A 24,189-nucleotide genomic window follows, 5' to 3' on the forward strand; every position below is an offset into this window, starting at 1 on the left:
TTGTTTTTTTTAAATTCATTTCCTCAATAAGCCTCACCTGAAATAGTCTGGAGCCATTTTGAAAACATGTGTCCTTCACTCTTGGTAGTATTATAAGACCTTACATGTTTTTTATTGGAGTATAAAAGAGCTTATAATCACATGTCTCATCCGTGTCCACACTTCACTTCGGTGATCTGCTGCAACAAACGTGTTTTCCCTCCCAAAGTAACTTTCAATCCCACCTCCACCTCGCTACCTGGTTCTGTTCAGCCAATCAGATCGCGTCCTGCTCTGACCTGATCCCGCCTCTCTAACTTCAAACATGGCGTGACCTGATGATGGCGCCTCCCCGTGGTGAGGAGTGCGTACTTCACGGAGGCTCGTCTCTGTCGTAACATCTGAGAAACTGAATGGTTTCAGCTGATTTGTTTCTTTGTTGTTTGTCTCTGAAAAATGTTGTTGATCTCTGGACTCTGGGTTTTTCTCTCCACTGTCAAGACATGTTGGCTCACTATGTGAACTACTGTGTTTTTTAAAGTAAGGTCTTGACCTTTTTATGTAAAGTGCCTTAATGTATATTGTGATGAGCTGCTTATATGAATAAAATATAATTATATATGTGCTGGGTGCAGAGTGTGACAGAACGCCTCCCCCAGCCGCCAGTTTGTGTCTCAGTGCAGGGCCCCTCTTGGGCCAAATATTCATAAATTAATTATTTAAGGAACATATATTTATTTTGAAAGAGAATATATGTAAAAATAACCTACTCAAGTACAATAAAACACCTTCATTAATTTCTCAGATAATAACTCATGGATATTGATGAACAAGAATCAGGCGTGTTTGAGGGACAGATATTTATGAGTGTGTGCAGATCCACAGCAAATTCCAGAGCCAGTGAATTTGAATGTGGTTTCATGAGGCGAACTCTTCAGTGTCAGAGAGACAAATGGAAACGATCGCAGCCGTGGATGAAGACTCAGCAGTACCCTCCCAAAGTGACATTTATAATATACAACGTGAACAACTGCAGATGAATTACACCTGGTGCACAGTGTGCTGTTTCTCTGTGTGGTTCTAATAAAGGTCTCACCAGGAATGTTCACAGTGGAGAGCACAGAGCTGAATGTCATTCTCATAGGTTGCACCAGGTCACTGAAGAGCTGAAGTGTTTGTTCTTGTGAAATGTTGGATCGTGATTACCGACCTCTTGCTCCCGGCCCGGGCGTCCTTGCATGACTGGGTATTTCCAACACATGGCTGATTACAAGAGAGTAGCTCACAGCTTGAATCCTGAGAGGAGGCAGTGTTCCTTTGTTAGTATTCAGGTTTTACTTCATTAATTCTTTTTTTTTTCTGGGATGGGCCGATGTGATGCAGGATGTAAATGATTTGTTCCTGGAAGTCTTCTGGTAGCTAACATCAGATAATCTATGGTGATTGATTCTCAGATGCTAATTTCAGGTTTAATTTGATGGCTTGAGAAGGGGGAGGCAATTTCCTTCCTTGAGATTTGAGACGAATCACCATCCTAATTTTAATTCTTGATTTGGACCAATGCAGTGTTCGTTTTTAAACTCTTCACGCTATCCTGCTTTAGATGTTGATAATATCACGTTTTTAACATGTGTCAACTCAATGGATAAATGTGTGTTTTAATTTTAATTTTATTTCTAATTTAATAACTGGATGTTTAATCAATCAGATTCCACATTGAACAACATACAACTCCATCCATAGCCTGCACATACATGGTAAATAGCCCAGTGTATTTATATGTTATGATATATTGTGTAATGTATTCATTGTTGTACATGTGCCATCTGGCGAGGGCATTTTTGTAATTTTGAATTCAGAGCCGGGATGTGGAGTGGAATACAACATTCATAACACTTAACAAAATTACTCCCAATATTGCCTCCATCGTAAATTCTCACAACACAACATGGAAAATCTGAACAGGATTTTATTTGATATTGTCTCATATATTTCATCTGTGATGAATTCTTTTATGTTTTCATAAATGTGTATTTATCTGCTGCTGAGCACGGGACGATGTATGTATTGTTGATCAAATCAATTTCACTGACATTTATATCGTATTTTCTGCTGCACTGACTGAACATAAAACCTTCAACAAGCTTGGTTATTGGACTATACAGGCCTTTTGTTGGAGTATAAAACATATGTAAATTGCAACCAAATATGTTTCTGTTCCAGTTCCAGTTCCAGTTCCATAAAAATATACAATAGTATGACACTGCTTCGACAAGATATTTGAAATTCAAGAGTGATTATTGCCCTTTATTTGTTAATCTGTCTCCCCTGAATAATCCATCCATTTGGTTTACAAGTGAATACTCAGGTATTCATGTGTGGCATGAGGCGTATTTTCTCCCTTGCCAGACAGAGCAGAATTATTATCATTTGTAGCTTTATCAATATTCATCCTTCAAACTGTCTGTGTATTAACCATGCTATCAGTTTTAAAACAAAATAGAGAGAAAAATAGAGAAAAACAAAACCCGGATGCCCCACCTAAGGGAATTTAATTAATATTATTTTAAATTTTTAGTTTTTTGCCAAAGACGAAACCTGGTTTCTGGTCATCCAACTAATTTATCTCTTTTTTTGGAAAATGATCTTGTTAGCGCTGCACATTCCCTGTAAACCACATTCTGCCGGGAAGGAGGCCATACCTCACAATAATGAGCCCTCTTAATTGTAGAATTAATTCAATTTTGCAGGAATAATCAGTCATACTAATCTCCATGGTAACAAACGTAATTAAATTTGCCAGCCTCAAATTTGGGGTTGTCTCTCGAAGAAGTCACAAACAATAGACGCATGTTGGAAACAAAGTGTGTAACAGAACGCACTCATTTAATTGCAGATGAGAAGGACAACACTGATCAATACATGGAGGAGGCACAGATACATGATTGACAATAGCTCTTATTTACCCTGATTATACATTTATACAATCCTGTTGATTTTATTGTTATAACAGTATCTGTGGAGGGGAGAGATAGATGGATAGATCATAGATGGATAGATGGACAGATGATAGATGGATAGATGACAGATGGATAGATGGATAGATGATAGATGGATAGATGGATAGATAGACAGACAGACAGATGGATAGATGGATAGATGGATAGATGGATAGATAGACAGATAGACAGATAGATAGATAGACAGATAGATAGATAGATAGACAGACAGACAGACAGATAGATAGATAGACATATAGATAGACAGATAGATAGATAGATAGATAGATAGACAGACAGACAGACAGACAGACAGACAGACAGACAGATAGATAGATAGATAGATGGATATACTTGTTGTTGTTTTAACTGAGGCGACACGAGGTTACGTCACATTTATTGAGGTTTATTGAGGAAGTGTGTCACGTGAGCGCTCCTGCTCCTCAGGCAGACGGACACGCGCTCGGTGTTGCCCTCCTCTCTCAGCCAATCACCTCTCAGGTAAACACGCTGTTGCGTCATTGTTATTGTGGACGTCGGGTTTTCCAGCGGCTTCGCGCAGGTTTCGACACAGTTCACTAACACAAAGCTGCGCAAACAGCGCGGAGCCGCGACGCTGCAGCTGCGCCATGTCGCTCCAGAGGGACGCTTCATCCGAGGAGGGTTTACAAGGTAAAAACAGCCTGGAGCTCAGCTCGGTCCATGCTAACGTTAGCCTGTAAACAGCAAACCACGGGCTGTGCTAAGCTAGCTGTGTGAGAGAAGCCTGAGCCGAGGTTTAGAGCTAACAAGTGGAGAAATCTAATATTTCGATTTGCTTCATAAAAGGCACAAGTGTAAAATGGCAGCTTGTTGTTATAGTTGGTAGATTAATACATTTACTGTTTTATTATCTAAAATGCCTCCAAGCCCCAGAGAGAGAGAGAGAGAGAGATAAATAACTGAATCTATACAAAGTTGTGTATTAGACTAACAGCCTGTACAATTGTTGTACAGCAGATGTGTGTGTATTTCAAAAAAGTAAAAATAGTGGAACAGTAAATCTTAAAATACAAAACTAGAGACATAAGAAATATAAATCTATATAAACATAAACGTAACGGTGACAGTCTGTCAGCCCAGTGACATGTTTATTTTACTGTGTAGGTTCATGGGTCGAGCTGCATTTCAGTGGCAACGTCTCCCAAAGTACAAGTCATCACGGAAGTCAGGAGCAGATCCCCACGTCCAGCCTGGAGGGTGACGTGGAGAAAATGCTGCTGGACGCACAACACGAGTCAGGGAGGAGCAGCTCCAGGGGGAGCTCTCAGTGCAACAGGTCTCTGGGAAACATTTGCTTATTTGTCCCTTGTGCATTGTGTAATCCAGATGGTAAACGAGTGGTATTCCAAATTTAATTGAAATGTTTTTGTCTTCCTTTTCTTTTTCTCATCAGCCCACTCAGAGCACAGACCCCACTTCTTCTGTGGAGGGGCTCGGAGGGCAACAGCTCACAGGTAGAGTTATATCTGAACTTGGGCTGGGTGATTAAACAATAGCAGCAATTATCACAATGTATTTTTTAAGTTTAGACCTATATATTTCAATATAATTCTTTTGCATTGTGCAAGCATAGTGAGAAATCAAAACGTGACATTGATCTGAACTGACCTGTATCAAAATCTATGAATCCAACTTGTTTTTATTTTACAGTTAGTTTGATACTGTACAGCTGAGTGTTGTTTTTATATATATTTTGACGCCGGGTGTGTTTACAGTCAGATGAAGACTTCCAGGAAACAAGACGGGAAGTAGAGAACCTGATGAAGAAAAATGCTGATTGGATCTGGGACTGGTCCAGTCGACCTGAGAACAATCCACCGAAGTACTTTCCCTAATTTGCTACCTCTTCATAATGCATGTAGTTTTCTTATTTTTAATTAAATTTGACACCAAATGTGTTGATGCCTGAATGAATACAGTTTAAATTCACAAGTAATCAATACAAAGGATACCAGGGAAACTGTTAAACACCATTGCTAATACACGTTTGAGCTTATTTTCTTTAAGATATGATTTATCACTTTCATTCACATCATTTAAAATGTGTGTGTGAGGTGTCAGTGTGACATTAAACTGGTACTTGTCAATTTTAATGAATTCAACACAATGAAAAATTAATGTGCTCCTCTGTAGGGAGTTCCTGCTGAAGCACACTAAGCAGTCGACCCCTCTCAGCATCAGGAACACCAGCGTCATGAAGAAGGGAGGAATCCTCTCTGCTGACTTTCTGAAGCTTTTTCTTCCCTCATTAATCATTTCTCACATACTTGCTGTTGGCCTAGGGTAAGCAACATTATTTAATTGCTAACTCTGGTATTTTTTACAGTAGCTCTAACTCTGAAAAAAAACTTAATAGCAACTTTTAGATGCAACTGCAGGACGATCCTTAAATAAATCTTAAAACCTGAAGATTTGGCAACATACAATTGATGCATATATAGAAAAGTAGACCTGTTTTCCTCCCGTTTATAAACATCACAGATCCAAACACCTTTAATTGCACCAACGCTACATGAATAATTTAGTGTTGGTTGAGTGTGTGTCTCTGTATTAAAAGGTCTCAACAATTAGTTTCTACCTGATAGATTACAGTCTTGACTTTTGAATTTTAGTGAAGTGACACCACTGTAACGTACTTTTGTAATGTGCTATTAATAATTCTTTGACCAATACAATCACAGAGCAGTTGTTCTGATAGGTTGCCATGGGCAGCAAGGGATATTGAGCTGTCTGTTAAGCACCCTCAGTAATTTGTAGAGCACATACATCAGCCAAGGCAAACCAGCCAACACAAAACACACCCTCCTTATTTAATGCGCATTTATTTGTGACCTTTAATAATGAACCCCTATTTTTTGTTTATTTTACTTTCAGCACTATTTAATTCTATGCGTTTATCTTTCTTTTTTCAGGATATACATTGGGAAGCGTATAACCTCCCACAACACCTACTAAGTAGAAGTGTGGTGTGTTGCGACACCTTGTCACCTTGATGTGATTATCTTGGCATGCCTTACAACAGGACCTTTTGGAAGATCTAGGTAGATGTGGCCATGTGCCACGGTCCAATCTGATTGAGAGCCTCATGTTGCCCCAGAGCAGCTTGGAGAGTAAAGGATCTGTCTTTGCTGTCTGTGGCTTCCGACACCTGAACACAACACTGACCAATCCTCATGCTGCTTGTTGGTCGTCTCTTGTCCCGCCCTGGAGACGACTGCTATGCTGCTTCCTGCTCCTTAAATCTGCAAGTTAGGGAACTGATATATATTGTACGCCATTGCCTTTTTTTCTTTTAACGATGAGATTTCACTTGAGGAATTTATTGTATTTTTAATTTTCAGATCAGGTGTGGATAAACATGATTTTTGTGTCCTAGGGATCATTAGCTTAGAGTTTGAGAGACAGAGCTTTGATCACCTGTAAACTGCAGAAAATCAAATGTTACCTTTTTACGCACAGCTGTGGTCTATTTTGTTCAACGTACACAATAAAAGCAGGAAACACATGTACTAAATGGCCCCTGATGAATGTTACGCACACAACATGTAACTGACTGTCAAAGGAGAGGATCACATGCAGAGGAACACAATTAAAATTTTATTGAACTTTGGTCAAAATAATAAACAAGTGAATACATTGCCACCATGTTAGGAATCAATGGACAAAGACAATGCATTATTATGTGTTTGTTTTTAATGTCATCAGTATATGTTTCGTGTAGTCAACTTTCATTTCGGCATTCACAACTACGGAGATAAGATCCACATTTGCAATACGCGGCTCAAATTTTGGGTGACATCCCTAATAATAAATGAATAAGGGCACATGTATGAGGCCTGTCTGAATTTTCCTACTCGTTACATGATTTGGAGGCACTCTGTCACATAAACTGTACGTGTGCAATTTTCCTCCTTTGTGTTTTTCATAGACAGCCACCTATAGCAGCAGTATATGAGGACATAACTATAAAATAGGATTTACAAATAATGCACATGAGGTTTGTAAAACGTTTGGGGACATAAACTTGTAGCTGTCACTGATCGAAGTAGGTATTAAGGCTGCAGATTCCCTTTGTCCTGGGCCCCATCTTGTGCCATGACGTTTCCGGCCTGCTTCCTAAAACATGGTCAAAAACTAGAAATTAATCTCTCGACACAAACACGTCATTGGTCGTCTCCAACAGTGGTTCTGAGACTGGTAGCCCCAAATCGTATTTCCGTAACAAGTTTGATTGAGATCTGCTTAAAAAAAAGACAGTGGTCTGACTGAACATTTTTCCACCTCTCTACAACATAAAAACATGCAAAGCAATAAACATGTTTTAATACATCTAAATTTAAAAACACATCTGTAGTTTTAGTTTCTTTTATTATGTGGATGACAAGGTGTACTTGAGTAGATACAGTGAGTGAAATTATGTCACCGTATTGACAGGGGAGGGGGGTAAAGTAAGAGGAGGGAGGGGAGGAAGAAAAGAAACAAGTCCACTTTCCAAATTCAGGGCCTCTTCCACCAGTAGTTTGGCCTGAATACATGACCAATGGGGGAATGTTACAGTTAGGCTTATTGGCCATTAATCCGTGCTTCAGAGGGCCCGAAATCTTTGAGATGATGTTACAACTCTGACAAGACGTCATTTTAAGGGCTTCCGAGAGTTCTGCTGTTAAATCATGAAATGAAGGCTTAAAATGTCAACACAAACACCAACGTTCAAGAGTTTGACCTCTAGGGAGTGCCATTCCGTCAATTAGACCCGAATTGGGCTTTCTGGGTCAGGGGGGCATGTTGATTGCCCTGGTGCCAAAGGCAAAAACAACCTAAGCTCAGACTCAAAATAAAACAGGCCTATGGATCAACCTCCTGTGGCAAAAAAAGTAGACACGTGCTTTCGAATTCTTCACCAGGAGGACAACGAGGCTGTTTCTTCTTATACAGATAGACAAGTAGTAGGCTTAACTACACAGGTACGGTAAAAGCCCTATCCTCTGGAGCCCCAAATCTTCTAGTTGATTTTGTCCTGGAAAATGTACAAGTTGTTGGTGGCTGCCACAGCTATCACGTTATCTTTGGGGTGCCAGGCAGTGTGGAGGATCTTCTTGTTGAAGTCCAGGCTGTCCACGCTGATCTCATCCTTCTTCCTTTTGCCGCCAGTGGACACTTTGCGGGGTTTGAGCGTGGCCCGCGGTTTGCTGCTCTCCCGGGACGCCTCCAGTGTGATGTCCCGCCTGGTGTTACGGTCGAACATTCTGAAGAAATTGTTGTAGGAGCCGGTCATGATGGCACTGAGGGACAAGAGAAAGACACTGATTATCTGCATGGACACACTGTAAAAGTGCCATAGATCAGATATATCATACATGTAATAGTAAGTGAAAGACAAGAGCAAGAACACATACCTGTCACTGCCATTCCAGCAGCACTCAAACTTGTCGAAGATGCAGTCGTTTTCATACAAGGAGCAGAGCTTACTGCGCAGGTATTCATGGACCTGAAACAAAACAAAGGACTTAACCCTGAAAATTCACTTCAGCCTATTGTCTTCATCTGCATCACCAAAGAAGTAGACAGACACACAAAATGCAGCCTCAGCTCTGGTTTCAACACAATTGCTCTTAAATTAAGCAAACACACTTGAGGAGAGATTTTGTGAATCACTGGTATGCATGTCATTCATCAATTGGATCATATTTATTTATGTATCTTTATGTTTTCATTTCACAAATGTGAATTTAAATATATTTTAAATTAGGAATAAATTATACAACACTTGAATAAGTTAATAGTTGCATATGAAGTCACTTGATAAAAATGTCAATGCACCTGATACGTCTCCACTGGCCTGTTCTCCATATTGAGGTCCCAAACTTTGACGGAGAGGTAGTCACGTGTCATCATGTAGCGTCCGCTGTGACTGAACTTCACGTCTGAGATGGATGAGATTATCTCAGAGAAAAAGGATCGGCTGCTCGGATCCTCTGGCTCCTCAAAGACTTAAAGAGAGAGAAACAAATTAACTGTTATTTCTAATAATTCTCAGGAATGGGGATAAAAAAAAACCCCAGAATGCATCCGTAGCTTTTCATAAATTATTTGGTAGAATTTTAAAACAATTGCTTTTCCACAGATCAAATACTTAATTGATTAAACACCCGGTAAAGGTACTTACACTTTGAGTGCCGATCACAGAGTGCCGCCGCTCGCATGTCACACAGGCGGATGGTGCCTTTGCTACTGCTGTACACAAAAACATTGCATTGGTGTGGATGGCACTCAGCAGCTGTGATTACTTCTGTCAGTTCCTCCATGTTGGCAGGCTTGATGTCTACAATATCTGGGAACACACTGTTAAGGAACTTCCAGGCTTATGTTTCACACAATGCAAAAACAAATTGACAACATATCTAATGTCTCCTTTTTGGAGACGGACAAGGATACTAAAACTTCTGTCTGTGATTTCCAAGTGCCATAGATTTATTCTTAGGTCATCTGCGGAGAGGTACGTTTCGTGATCACTATTTACAGAAATGGAATTAATGTGATAGGTGTGCGCATTTGCAAAGATCCTCCGTGGGCTTGCTTCTACCATGAGATCCATTGGCATCAGTACTGGTACCTGAAAACATGCAACACGCACCGTTAAGACATGATTTTATAAAACCTGTTAAAAGTCATGTTTAAGTATGAGACAGGTTACAAACCCGTAAGGAGGTGATTCTAAAGGGGTCTCTGAGTCGTCCATCTTCATCTTTCAGGTTGTAACCTTCTGCCCGTTTATCTCTTTCACTTATTTTCCACAATTTGATAGTTTTATCTGACAGAAACACATTTTACAGGTAAAGAATGTGATAGAGACAATGTGAAATTCTAATATCCTCGACGTATATCTGTCAAAAAAACAATCAAACTCTTACCGTTTGTCGAAAGTAGAAAGTGAGCAGCATTTTGTTGGGGTAGCCATCTAATTTTATTTATCTTTTCCTCAATTTCTAAACTTTTCAAATAGTCAAATTCTGGCTCGTGACTCTGAAAAGTGCTATAGACGTTGTACTCCCCGCGCAAGTGCGGACGATTCTTAGACTGAAAGAGAAAGACAGGAAAACACAGCGTCAACATCATCGCTGCAGCACAGAGTCAGGACCTGACGTGTGACATGAAGGCGACCGTGTGCCGTGTGACATCTTACCTCCTGTTCATGTTGAAATATCACTACTCTGCCTCCTTTGTCTCCAGTTGCGAGCAGCTCTCCAGAGTAGTTGAACTCCACTGTAGAGATAATGTCAGCTGGAAATGGACACACATGAGTCAGACCTCACAGCTCAGCTTCCTCCATGATGCTTCACATGATGTTCAATCGAGCTAATTCATTTCCATTTCACGGGGAACGTGGCAAGCGCACGCACGCACACACAAACACAAGTTCATGTGCGAATGAATGAAAACACGCATGATGTCACTCTGACAATTTATGGACGCAGCACATTGACGTCATGGACACGGTCGCTCCCCTTTAATGGCTTAGCCGCCAGCTAGCATAGAGTGCTAGCTAGCGGTGGAGTCATTCACAGAGAAAAGGGCGTTTTGTGCAGCCGATCCACAAACACACTCGCACCAACCACGACAGCCGCATCGTACTGAATCACATCCGAGCATCCAGCTAGCGTGCATCTCATGCGAAGCCCACAGAGCATCCCCACCATCACACCACCTAGCTAGCTCCCCAAGCGATGTAGCCGCCGAGCTAGCGTTAGCCACGTACCTTCCGCAACATCTTCATCTATCGCTCCTTTCACTTGAGAGAAACACCACTGGAAATCATTACCTCCTGCAACCCCTGTGGAGGAGAAAGAGCACAGCGTCAGTTCGGGTGTGCGGCTCGGGCTTCGCGTGGCGGCGACAGCGACCCCCCGACAGCGGCACAGTTTGACAACTAGCATCGTTAGCTCGCCAGCGCTAGCCTCGGCTAGGCTAACTTGCAGTATTCAGGCCATCACACACACCAAGTGAGGTGGATCCTTCTTCTCCCCTCTCCCCCTTCACAAAGCAGCTTACCCGCCATTGCTTCATTTAGCAGCTCTGGCTGAACACAGCGTCCAACAGCCCGATCGAACAGCGCAGCTCTCCGCGGAGGGGGACAGATAGCATCCACAATCAGTGTGAGGACTCGGATCTGTCAGGACCACGGAAATTATCCGTGATTTTTTTTTTTTGCTTCCAAAATGGCGCACGGTACATAGAGAAATGACGTCATGCACACATGCCACATCCTGGCTGCCTCCATCCTCCCGAGCATCGTTTCATCAAATCTGCATCCAGCCCCTGATCGTCCTGTTTTCACCTTTAACTCTGCAGCATTACGTGTTCAAAACTACACGTTTAGCTTGTTGAAGTCAGGCCAGCTGTGCTCTGATGGAGGGGGGGCACATGTGACACATCTGGGTGCAGCCATAGCAGCTGTAGCACAATGAATCTAAGACAAACGAAAACACACATGCAATAAAAACCTCCTGTTTCTCTTGTGTTTATAGGTCAGTTAAGTGTCATTCAGGTGATTTATATAATATGGATGACTGGTAAGGGCTTTGTGAGGATGGACTTATATTTACTACAATTTACAGGCTTGATTAAACTTATTTTTGTGGGTTTTTTTTATGATTTTGTCATTGTTGCTGTTGGATGTAATGTGGGTCTTAACCCCTCAAACTATAGAGGCACCCCTGCTTTGTTTTGTGTGGTCGTAGGGTGACATCTAGTGGAGAGAGCGATGAAAATCAATATTGTTTTTAATGTTTTGTTGGTTCATGTTCACTGTGTGTTGTTCTTCTGTGAGAAACAAGCTGAACGTCCTGCTTGATCACAGTTTAAAAACAGATTTCACGACATAAAACACATCACAAAGGATGGAAAACACAAAAAGTCCAGGGCTACATGTCATGTCTAAAGACTCATTATCAACCTTATAATCAAACACACACAAAAACCATCCTTAAAAGGATAGTTCACCCAAAAATTTGAATTCACTCGTTATCTACTCCCATGGAGGGGCAGGTGAAGTGTTTGAGTCAACAAAATACTTTGGGAGTTTCAGGGGTAAACAGTGTTGCAGCCAGATCAAATACAATTGATGTCAATGGTGACCAATTCTTCAAATGTAAAAAAATCGACAGGAAAAAACCAACAAGCCTCCATACTGCTCCTGTGGTGTCATCCAAGTTTCTATATACCCTGACATTCAAATTCAACTTGAAACAAGAACATTTACACCATGTTTTTAGCCTAAATGTTCACTGTGATCCACATGTGAATGCTGCTCCAGAGAAGGATAACAGAGGACATTTAGAATAAAAACTTGGTGTAAGTGTACTCGTTTTTACGTTTGATGAAGTGGTCACCATTTACTTCAACTGTATTGGATTTGGCTGCAATGCTGTTTACGCCTGAAACTCCAAAAGTGTTTTGTGGACTCAAATTGTTACAAAAGAACTGGATTCAATATCTTGTTTATATCTTTGAAGGAGAGATCTTACAGGGTAGAACCTCTGAATTAATCTAAATGTAACTTCTCCCAATATGTTAGTTCGAAAATACTTCTGGGTTAAGGACCAAACTTTACTTCAGGGCACATTCTCTATTGCAACATCCCAAAATGTTATTATGTAAGGGATTGTCATTATGTCTTTTTAGACATTTCACAGTACTGCCAGATGCTTCTTGTAGTATCTACACATTTTATTAATTTGTCTGTAAAGTCTGATTCATCACAGGTATTGTTTAAGAGTTCAAATACCACAATTTAGTTTTAGAGTCGGGATTTTAACCCATAAGAAATAAGGAATGGCGCATCTGTTAGAGTCTATCTTCAACAGCAGTTAATTTATATATCCTGATATCCTGTAAGCCTGTAAGAGCAATGTAATGTGTTTTGTCCATTTTCTGTTTATGTATTTATATATTAGTATACAGGTCTATCTATCTATCTATCTATCTATCTATCTATCTATCTATCTATCTATCTATCTATCTATCTATCTATCTATCTATCTATCTATCTATCTATCTATCTATCTATCTATCTATCTATCTATCTATCTATATTATTTCATCTTATCTTATCTGTCTACCTCTTTTGTTTTCTTTATATATTGAGTAGTATTGTCATAGAAAACAAACTTTGAAGAATGCTCTGCTCAGAATTTTTCAAATAATATGCATACTACACATACACATACTTTTTGGCGCAAAATAAACATACAAAAATAGATGTTAATGCCGTGGTAGCGGCTTTTAGTCTTGTGCTTATTTTTGTGTAAACAGCGCTCCCTCAAGGGTGGGAGTTGTCAAGAACTGGGAGGAGATGGATAACCCACAGGGGCCGATTGTGCAAATAAATAAAGTCACATTCCAAAATAATAAAAAAACAAATTCTGATGAAGTGTGAGAATGTTAAATATCTGGGGCACATTTCAGTAAATTAAATAAAATAAGCAGAAATGCTGCACTGCATGTTCTTTTCAATGCACCGACTGATAGGAAGAGACTTTTTTATTCCAACCAGAAGTCAACTTACATCTTATATATTTGTGCAGCTGCTATCATTATTGTATTGTATCATCAATACAATTCTACTGTATCTTTAAACAACACAGTGACCTGAAAAGGGATCATAAAAAAATAATACTTTTAACCAAGCTTCAATATGAGGTACTAATGGTGTTATGAACATTGTACTTTTATCTGTTTTCTGAATCTGCACATTGTCCCGGAGGTGGCAAATAAAGAGAATAAGGATGTTGTTTGAAAGACCGGGACCAAATCTCACCAAAACCTTCTCTCCGGTATCTCCCAGGCTCCACATCCCCCTCATCACTCACTCAGCGTCCCTTGGGGAGAAGCAGAGCAGAGGCCTGGAGGTGAGCAAGACTATATCTATATCTATAGATCTATACTCTCTGTGTATACACCGTGTATATATATATATATATATATATATATATATATATATATATATATTTATAAAGGTGGGTAACTTGTGCCTGCAGTACTGGTACAAATTGTTTGGTGTAGGACTATTCATAGATAAGAACAAGCATGCAGAGGAATATGTTATACTTATTGATAGTGTTGAATTGTGACTTTAAACACCATAATAAGCTTGTGTATTGATCCAATTTGTTGTTAAATACGTGGAAATGTAACCTTAAATTGAAATTGATGGTTTACAAGGGTTTTGTAAGATCAGAATTATTGTAAGAACCCTTTAAAACCCCATTGACTTCTACATGAGAGTATTTACACACAGCGACAAATGGGTTTACAGTGTTTTATACTTTGAGAGCTTCAGTCTGTAAGTGGAACAAAATATGTTGCAGTATATATTGCAGTATATATATATATATATGTTATTTGTTGTAGGAAATGGACATTGTGTTTTTAGTTTAGTTTTATTTAGCCTCTGTTAACGATATATTGTTGTACATTTCTGGGGTAACTAATAGTATACAATTAAAAACAAAAGACACTGTGTTCACCATGATAATGTGAAGGAGAAACCTGAGTCTTAGGCCTAATTTGTGATTTAATAAACTACACAGTCAAATGGTTGTATACATTACATTTTTCATATTTTACACAAGTGTGTGTAGAGTGTGTGTGTGTGTGGTGCTGTGCCGTAGCTTCATCAGGTATAAGGAGAGGTGTTGACTTTATTCCGAGCCTCCAGTAACACCACTGACTCTGATAGTTCCCCATCCCTGTGGGAATTCATTATAAGACAGCTAGAGGCTGCTTGTGGATGGTTACTGTGCTGCCCGTATGTTAACTTGTCGCTATCGCGCAAGGCAAACATGTGGTGCAGCTGCTTTCTCTGGCTGTGGGCAACCTGGAGAGATTGATTGGTGAGCCTTCTGTTTTATCCAGGATCAGGGCCACATTCAGTAGACACGGTGCCTCCGGAGAAGCAGCCATTTCCCCCAGAAAACATGGCTCATTACCAGCACAGACAAAATCAAGGTATATTGACTTTTTAACATCTTACAGCACACCTATTCCTCAGCCATTTAACAACAGGCGCTTGTTATCCTGGAAATCTTTCCTTTGTTTCACTCTCATGCAACTAAAGTCTGATTTTTAACGTGAGCTCATCAGGTTCAAGTTTCTGTTTGATAATGACCTCATCTACGTATTTCAGGTTGGATTTACACACAGAGGAATTTACACCCCTACCCCCCCTCCCCAACACACACACACACACACAAACATACCCCCCCATCAGACAGTTTTTAACACAAAAAAACCATTGGCCAGTGGATGTGTCTGCTCTGCTCAGGGGCATAAGCTCTGTCCAGACCCTTGGTCTTAACTCACACAAACAAACACACACAGACACACAGACACACAGACACACAGACACACACACACACACACACACACACACACACACACACACACACACACACACACACAAACAGCAAAGACAAACACAATCAATTATTCAAGACTCTTGTTTTGGCCCATGTGTTTTTTTTCTTATTATTTCTGTTCTGTTGTTTCTATAGCATCCTCTGGCAAATTAACCGCCAGGAGCCCCGATGAGTGAGATATGAGGCCCGATGACTTGAGGTCTGTGTATGTCTTTGTAATTTAGATGGCACGGCATAATTTGCATGCACAGCCTTCGACGTTGTGTGAGGGAGATTATCCTTGCGGCTTCCCACAACCGAGGGTTGTCAGAGACCTGCTCGGAAGACAAACCTTTGCCTCCTTCTTTATTTCCCCCTTGAGTGGAAATTTTCAGTGTGGTCATTCGGTGTAGTTAAACCTCACACTGAAGTGCACAAGTGATGAGTGTAAATAGTACACTGTCCTTTACTGTTTTTTTATTACTTCTATGTCAGTTGTAGCTCTCTAGTAAACCCTGTATACCCTCATATGTAAGACACAGTGTATATTTGATATACAGGGGCTGGTTCTTCAGTGTGCATATGTGTGCACTAGATGGCACTATGGCACTTATTATTCAATGCAAGTGGATGATTTCAATTTTGGAGGATAAGTGTGTGCTGCTAACAGAAGGGATGATCACAAACAGCTTGTTTTCCCCGAGCTGATGTCAATGGCATCACGAGGAACCCCATATGCATTTATTAATTAACTATTTTGACCTTTAAATGCAAAGCAATTGTTTCAACTTCAGCAATGGAAAGTGAAACATATATGAGAATGGAATCGTAGTAGTGCGGATAACCAAAGTTTACAGTTTATCTCCATGAATTCTCTGACTTGACAGATGCAGAGAATATCCTTTAAAGGCTTAAGTGAACTTTGGGAGAAAAAACCCGTCCCCTCCAGAATCAATGGACACAGAGAGAAATCACATTGAGGGGATATACTGTATTAAATGTGACTCCTCGCAGCGATGATGTCCTTGTAACAGATCATATTGTAAATAAGATGGGTTAAATTGCACTTGTAGCTTCCCTTCAAACAGTCAGGCTATTGTCTCGAGGGGGAAACAAGAGAGTGCCGCAGACTCTTCCTCTAATAACGACAATGAGATCCCAGCTCATAACATAGGCCTCCACTATATAGAACAAGTATTGGGGGCTTAGCAGCTAATAAAGTGGCAAGTCTTCAAATCCGTGTCAGAAGAGCACAGTGCCACAGGGACCCTTCATAACACTTGTATGTGCAGGTTCAACTGCAGTGTAAAGGTTACACATCCACATTGTACTGATCTAACCTGATGAGTTGCCGTAAGCCCCACAAATTTCAAGGCTGCGTTTCTTATTTAAAGAAGCAGAACTGAATAATTCTCCGGCTCTCTGAAGGATGACAGGAGAAGACGAGAGCACGGAATGAATGTTTGAGACAAAATCCATTGTGTTATCCTCTGCGTGCGCGGAGCATCGACACGTTTTCAATCTATTTGTTCAATTTTTAAATGAACCTCGCTTTGATTTGTTTCGTATATGATGAGCCTTTTTCCCGAGCTTTTGTCAAGGTAATTTTATTTATAAAATGAATAAAAGTGCTAACACATATCAGTTCAGTTAATTGAATCACACTGCCATTTGAGTTCACAAAACACAGTCTCAGTAATTAGCCCTGATTGCCTCGTCTGTTCCATAAATGGTCTCTCCTGCTTTCTCTCAAGTGAACCTGTCCTTCACTCGAGCACAGACACTCCTCCAGCATTTCCACCCACTTTGTTTGTGGGTCTTTGATCCACAGTATTCCAGTTAAAGTTACACCCATGTGCTGCAAGTTGAAACTTTCAGCATTGTTGCTCAGGGGAACATTATACCCGTGGCGCCTTGTGCTTTTGTCCTTCCCTTTAGCAACAGAACTCTCCTATGGTCCCGGACAAAAGACTACTCACGACACCATTTTATGATCTCTGTGATGATACCGTTTCCTTCTCTTGACTCGCATGTTACCTCCGTCTGCTCATCTAATCTGAAATGTTAACGTCAAAAAAATAAAATCATTAAATGCTCTCTCCGGAGACACAAAGGACGATGGAGTAAGAGAGGAGACCTCCTTTATTCTGAGATGCATTTTAACTGCAAACAACACAATTTAAATCGGCACCTTTTTCAATACATGCATACGACCATAAAAGTGTAAAAAAAGTAATGTTGATAATTGAATCATAAAAATCAAAAGTCTAATTTCAGCTTTTTTCCAATTATATTGATGTGCACCATCAGGTGGACCACACTCATAATGCTCATTGTGTACAGTGGATGATTGTGTTTGTGCACACGTGTAAATTTGCTTGTATGTGTACTTGAGTTACACATGCATGTTGAGTCTAATTGCAGCAACATTAAAAACCATATCTTACGACAACAATGTATGAAACACTTAAAGGCAAGAGCAACAAATAGGATATATTAAAGCAGAGTGTAAAGTGCTGCGATGTCTTGCCTCTCCAGTCTGTCTAATCACTATGTGAGTGAAACATTCATGGTACACTAGATCAGTTCAATATTTAATTTCTCAACAAAGACTACATGATGGAACAGATGCTCAAACTTTGTATGTTTCTCAGGAGAGCAAAACTCACTTTGGTGGAAGCTATCGGGTACAGGGATTCTGATTGTGTACCAGCTTTGTGTTGACTTCTCTGGGCTCTTCACCTATGCACCAAACATACAGTCACGGATGAAAAAGATGTTCAAACGCACTAAGTGTGCACCGTGAGTCACTTCTCAAGCCTCGGACTGAATACATCAATTGTTTACATCCAGGGGCACTGAAAAAAAAACACATTAGTGATGCGCCGAGTTGCCCTTTGCCTCCACGTCACATTTCAAGTGAAAATTTGACTTGGCGTGTTTACATAGGATTTCTTCATCTCCCTTTTAAACCCCTATGGGTGAGCTGAAGGTGAGGGGAACTAAGATTATTATCCCCCCCGTTTCTCTGAGGAGCTTTTCTTTATGCACACCCTCACAGATGTCGACATTTGGTTAGGCGGTGTACATAGAAGCCCCAGATTATCTGCGGCTTCAGGAAGTCTGTTTAGCTAAAGTTAGGAGCGGTTACTTTCCTGCACCTTCCTAATTACCCTGGAGTTTTGTGACATGTGCTTAGTCATACATCTGCATTAACGAGCGTGTGAGAGAACCAATATTGGTGATTGAATATTGCCGTCCATTCAGAGCCACAGTTGTAATGATATTCACGTCAATAGGCTCCACTTGTGCAGACGTAGACCTAGTCACAGGAAGTGTAACAGATGGTGCACTATATGTCATAATGCTATAAAATCCAACAGGAATTGACAATTGAAATCCCACCCTGGAGTTTGCCTCTTTTAGCTTTGGCATAATCTTCTCAGGATTTCAATTGCAAAGTCAAAGAGAATAGTCTAGCACATGGGGACTAGTTATCTGGGGCAAATGCGGTCTAAGGTTGACAATGCAAAGGCTATGTTTATGTGCATCACACTTGCTATACTGAATGTTTCCCAGCGTGCAGGAACATCCTCCCCTGAATTCTACTCCTCTTCCCACGTCCCAGCGCTGCCGTGGAAAGTAGGCCAAGTGAGCACCAGGGCGTTGCTTTTTTAAGATGATCAGTTTGTCAGTGTGTTTTTGTGTGTGCTCGGGACGGCTATTCATGTGGCTTGACTCTGTAGAACAAAGAGCAGCATTATACAATTTGCAGCACTTCCAATGGCAAGGAAAAAGAGGGAGAGGTTGGAGAAAATAGGGACAGGACAAGCGTGGATGAAACAAAGACAAAATCTGGCTTGTACTCTAATTCATTTACTTCCTCTTTTCCACCTCTTTGTTGCAGCAAAAAGGTCCCCTGCCAGTAACACTCCTCTGCAGGATCACACTGTACTGGAGCTGGCGTGGATTATTTTTAGCGATTGCTGTGCAGCTTTCACCTTGACTCTCTCCATCTTGACATCATAATTAACATTTCTGTTAATAGTAGCACAGTTCAACATTAATAAGGATCTCTGGCTAAAATCAAAATTCAGAGTTGGAACTGGATTGTTCTTGCACTGCTCACATACAGCACGAGACACCTTGCCAGGAAATCTGCATCTCCTTGACGATGGTATAATCCCTGTGGAAGGAAATTAGAGGCACTGATGCAACATGTTGAAAATGTACATTTTAATGTGACTTGAGAGTTTTCCTGCAGGTGGGGCAGTGTGGCTGCGGGTTGAGCTGGCATCACTGGGGTCAACGGGCAAATTGAAGTTCTCCTGAGTGCTGAGGCAAAAAGGCTGCAGCCCTCGTGCACACGCACACGCACGCGCTCCGCCAGACCCAAGGTTAAAGCTGATGACTCCGGGTTTTTTTTTTTTTGGAGGCCATGCAACATGTGCCCGCATCATGCCCACTGATGAGATGTGTAAATGACCTCTCACAGTCAGATATTTTCTTTCCTTCTCTTTGGAGTCTGGGCGTCCACATTATAAGTTAATATGCTGCGATTCAGGGCTGAATAATCAAATTCACCTCGCTTCCATCAGCGCCACTGAGAAATGTGCAGGCGGCGCGATAACTTTCTCTTAAATACAGAATTTCTGATGGGCCCACAAAACAGTGATGGACACAATCGAGACGGGGGGCTGCTGCTGCATGGGAGCGAAAGGTACCCTGGGTATTTGGTCATGTGTATTTTGGTCTAAATTTCCAGGGGATATTTTAGATGTTAATAGCCCTGAAGTGGTCTCGGTTTCTTATTTAATTTCTCTCGCCTTCTTTAAATGTAATTCGCCCACAGACTGCGCCGCGAGGCTCTAAACCGGCGCAGAAACTCTCTCATCATTTCCACAGCAGAATGGAAATGCAAATTGTGCGCACGGGCAATGCCCTTGACAGAACTCACCACTGCACACAATTAACATGAGCACTCAGAAGTTAGTGACGAAATGTGAGGTCACAGCAGCTGCGTGTCATATATTATGGCTGGGCTGATTTTATTGTATTTATCATGCAGTCCACAATAAACGCTCCAAAAAAACTGGACTCCAAATAATAATAATAATAAAAATAATAGTAATAATAACAATATTATTATAATAATATTACAATTTATTTATCTTGTGCATATGAATGTAAAACCACAATGTGCTCTCCTTCAGTTAATATTTAATCTCTATAAATATGTATTTTTATTATATCTAATTTAATTTTCTAAACACCCCTTGCAAAAATGTATTTTAATTATTTCAGGGAATTAATTCTACATATATAAAAGAAATAAAAAATATTCCTTTTCGGTGGGGCTTCATGGGGCAAAGGGAGTTTTCAGGGGGTGTTGGACAAACCCTATGCTGTGATTTAGCCATGTTTAGCCACAGCTGCCTCACATCGCCACAATGATCTCAAGTGTAACCAACGAGGGGCGCTGTCCGTCTATCAGCTCCACAACCAGGAGCTGACACGAGCAGCCCACATGATTGATCTCATCACTCGTGGCCGTTTGTGTTTTACTCCTATAATTATAAAAATGAAGTGTTAAGTGTGTTTTAATGTGATGTTTGAATGTGTCATATCGAATTCCGGACGTGCATTTATTAGGCCCAATAATGTATAAAGCAGCGCGTGGAAAGAAAAGTTTGTTAGGTGGGCATTTATTGTAAAGGAAAGGCAATTTCCACACTAATTTAATTTCAGAAAATCTAATAAAAATTTAAATATTTTCAATTTTGCCCAACTTATAAGAAAAACCATAGAAAATATTAAAACACAACTATGATTTCTTATAAAATGCAGCCACAAGTGACAGGAATTTAAAAACAATGGCTTTTTCTCTCACATCATATTTTTCTGGAGCGTTATTGCACATGTCACATAAACAAAATACATACATGAATAAATAAAATTTGAAGTTCAGCCACCTTCTCCTAAGTTTTAAAGGCACAAACAATAGAATTTACAACGTTGCGTGAGTTGCAGTAAACAATAAGTGGGCTGTCTGCCTATTTGTTCCATATGGAATTTGAAATGATGCGTAACTGTAGGCGTATTTGATTAATATTTCATCGAAAAAAGATCACTTTAAAACAAGCCTCTGTGATAAAGCCGTGAGCGAATAACTTGGTGGCTGCTAATAAGGTTTCTGCTCCTTTTTCTTTATTCTTTTCTTTTTTGCCAATCAATCCATTAGGAAACAATGCAGGTGAGCATATAATGAAAGTGTTTGTCCCAGCAAAGTGCATCGATGGACAGCTGGGCAGCGGCCGGCTGATTGACTTTGCCTTGACATCTGGGAGGCCCGCTGGCCCCTGGCACGCGTGTAGGCTGATGTCGCCATTTACATGCAAATTTAAGGAGATCATGAGGGCCTCGCCCCGTAAATTCACACAAAAAAGAAGACGTCACCCTCAATACGGAGGAGGCTCGTTCCGTCGAGACTGGAGGTCTTTAAGTCACCGTGTACTACATTTTTATTGGGAGCCACGCGTCCCGAGGAGTTTGGGTTTTTATATCACTGGACAGGCCCAAATCTTTGGGGGTTCAGTCATTGTGGTCACTGAATAGAGGCATGAGATAACAGGCTCCTGTGTCATCAACCGGTCATTTAAACGAGCACTGAGCCCAGTGCGCACTGCGCGTAAAGACGCACAGATCAGGCAAAAACAGTTTGCACTTGTTTCCCTGCCTGTCATCCATCACTTACCTCCTGAGAAACACAATTTTCATGAAAAAAAAGTGATAAATGAGAAAATGTGACTATGAGATCCTCTAATTCCGCGCGTGTGCGAAGTCCCCACGCACGCGGCCACTAAAACCAACGGGGATCAGCGTTTCCTTTTATTTTGATGCTAACATTTCACCTAATGATGGAGAGCGCATTTTCCACGGTGTAAGCCCACCACGCAGATGATCCCACAGAATGAGCTGAGACGGATTCAGGCTCCGCGCCTCAGTGTGCGCAGCAGCTGACTCCCTCTCTCCACGTCCAGATGGCCCCTGCACACAGATTTGCATTCATTTTCCCTCTAATATCTTCTGAAATAGCGGGGCAGCTGCATTTGTTGTCAAATACGGTTTAAAACTCCCTTTCAGGACAGCATCGTTACCTACGTGACGGGTGTGGAGATCCATTTTCCCTCTCCAGTCAACAGTATCAGATCTAAGAGGATTTGTCTCAAAGTCTCCTAATTTGATAATCAGATTTAAATCGCCTTGGTGCGTGTAATCAGGGGTTAAGTTCTAATAAGCGACTTGAAACAGAGCAAAAAAAGCAGGGTGCAGTTCTGTGCAAAAAAGATATTTGCAATCTCTGCAGAACAGACAAAAACCTTTATGTCCACTGCTTTTATATAAAAAGGAAAATATATTTTTTAACAGAGGCCTCATTTGAGTATTCCCTCTTATTTGTTTATTTCCCACAAATTAAAACTTTTAATTTTCCTAAAATATAAAAAAGTTTTTAGAAAATCCTCACCCTCATTTTGTGACTGGGCAATTTGGCAATAGATTGTGTAGAGGTGAAAGCAACAGCTTATAATTCACTTATCTTTGGCAGCAGCTATTAACCCTCAGCACCAGCTAGATAGATTGCTCAGGATATAGCACACATCTCTCTTCCTCGCACCCTCCTCCCCTCTCTCCCTCCATCCTCTCCTCCTTTTCACCACTAATGAACCGGATTGCCTGCTTGTCCCTCTCGGACAAAGTCGGACATGTAAGGCATCAGTTGGCTCTTTAAAAATGATTAAGATGTTTCTGATTATTGCAGATTTTTTTTATGTATACAGGACGTGCATGAAATAAAGAAGACACACAAGCTTTCCTGCAAGTTTGTTTAATGTCATGATAGACATGTAATGGCTCTGTCTTTTTTAAAGAGGTCAGAAAATGTGGCTTCATGTTCTGTGAGTGACTGATCACTCCTCACATCAATATTATGGACGCCGCGAAATTAAACCCCTGGTTCCTCCAACAAAACAAAACTCTTTATATTTCATGCAGCACATAAATAAGACGAGCAGCTCCGCGGTTGCACAGCCACAAAACAAGTGGAAGTCATTGATAAATTCCCAGTGCAAAGTTGATGAGGACTAATAGCTGAATAATCACGTGTGATGGCAGAAACCAGCCTGATGTGAATCACATTTTAATCACAGAATAAAAAATAAAAATGAAGAGGCTGCAGCGTGCATGGAGTTAAAAGTGCACAACATTAAAAAAAAAATAGAAATTAGAAAAATGAAGATGTGCCGTTATTGAAATGTGATTTATGGCGTGTGTGCCAAGTGATGCTTTCGATACATGAGTGAACAAACAAGTAATAACAGATGTAATCGAATAAATACATCAACACAGCTAATCACGCAAATTGCAAATCATCAGGCCAGCTAAAAACCAATCAGCAGTAATCTTGAATTTTAAATTATTATTACTATCATGTATATTATTCTTCTTTTTTTTCCCCCTCGTTATGTGCGATGGTTACAGCCGATTTTCCATATGGTTAAAAAAATCAAACTCACCACATATAGGGCCTAAGCAAGAGGGAAAGTGGAGCGAGTGAGTGCAGTCGAGCTGCGGCTGTTTGGGGCTGAACGCGCACGGCGGAGCAGCGCTGCCCGACAGGAAGCGTCAGCGCGCCAAATATGGGCAAAACCACGCCCCTCACCGCGTCACACTCTGACAGCGCCTCTCCCGTGGGTCTAGAGTTTTGGCTCCCGGGA

The 24,189-nt window shown here is 40.7% G+C and overlaps 2 protein-coding genes and 1 long non-coding RNA gene across 3 annotated transcripts in view; 1 reads left to right on the top strand and 2 right to left on the bottom strand.

Annotated features, from left to right (window-relative positions):
- LOC138413625 (uncharacterized) overlaps positions 1-191 on the bottom strand; it is a 62,620-nt gene extending 62,429 nt beyond the window's left edge. Inside the window, exon 1 of the long non-coding RNA XR_011246029.1 lies at positions 38-191. This is a non-coding gene — a long non-coding RNA (uncharacterized lncRNA). The remainder of the gene's footprint in view (positions 1-37) is intronic.
- A 3,212-nt stretch (positions 192-3,403) lies between these two features.
- On the top strand, positions 3,404-6,529 carry bnip4 (BCL2 interacting protein 4). The gene is made up of 6 exons (XM_020093815.2): positions 3,404-3,650; positions 4,125-4,296; positions 4,414-4,474; positions 4,736-4,842; positions 5,154-5,303; positions 5,933-6,529. Exons 1-6 carry the CDS (start codon positions 3,608-3,610, stop codon positions 5,973-5,975), a joined length of 576 nt encoding a protein of 191 aa, XP_019949374.2. The 5' UTR covers positions 3,404-3,607; the 3' UTR covers positions 5,976-6,529.
- A 67-nt stretch (positions 6,530-6,596) lies between these two features.
- LOC109633753 (protein phosphatase 2, regulatory subunit B, delta) lies at positions 6,597-11,373 on the bottom strand. Its single transcript, XM_020093802.2, has 10 exons — positions 11,070-11,373; positions 10,777-10,851; positions 10,204-10,301; positions 9,932-10,097; positions 9,719-9,831; positions 9,456-9,633; positions 9,187-9,351; positions 8,841-9,010; positions 8,417-8,508; positions 6,597-8,302 (listed from the first exon to the last, which is right to left on the bottom strand). The coding sequence occupies exons 1-10, from the start codon at positions 11,074-11,076 to the stop codon at positions 8,023-8,025; spliced, it is 1,344 nt and encodes a 447-aa protein (XP_019949361.1). The 5' UTR covers positions 11,077-11,373; the 3' UTR covers positions 6,597-8,022.
- Positions 11,374-24,189: the final 12,816 nt, after the last annotated feature.

Source organism: Paralichthys olivaceus, chromosome 14 (genome assembly GCF_024713975.1).
Source record: "Paralichthys olivaceus isolate ysfri-2021 chromosome 14, ASM2471397v2, whole genome shotgun sequence".
NCBI classification, from domain to species: domain Eukaryota; kingdom Metazoa; phylum Chordata; class Actinopteri; order Pleuronectiformes; family Paralichthyidae; genus Paralichthys; species Paralichthys olivaceus.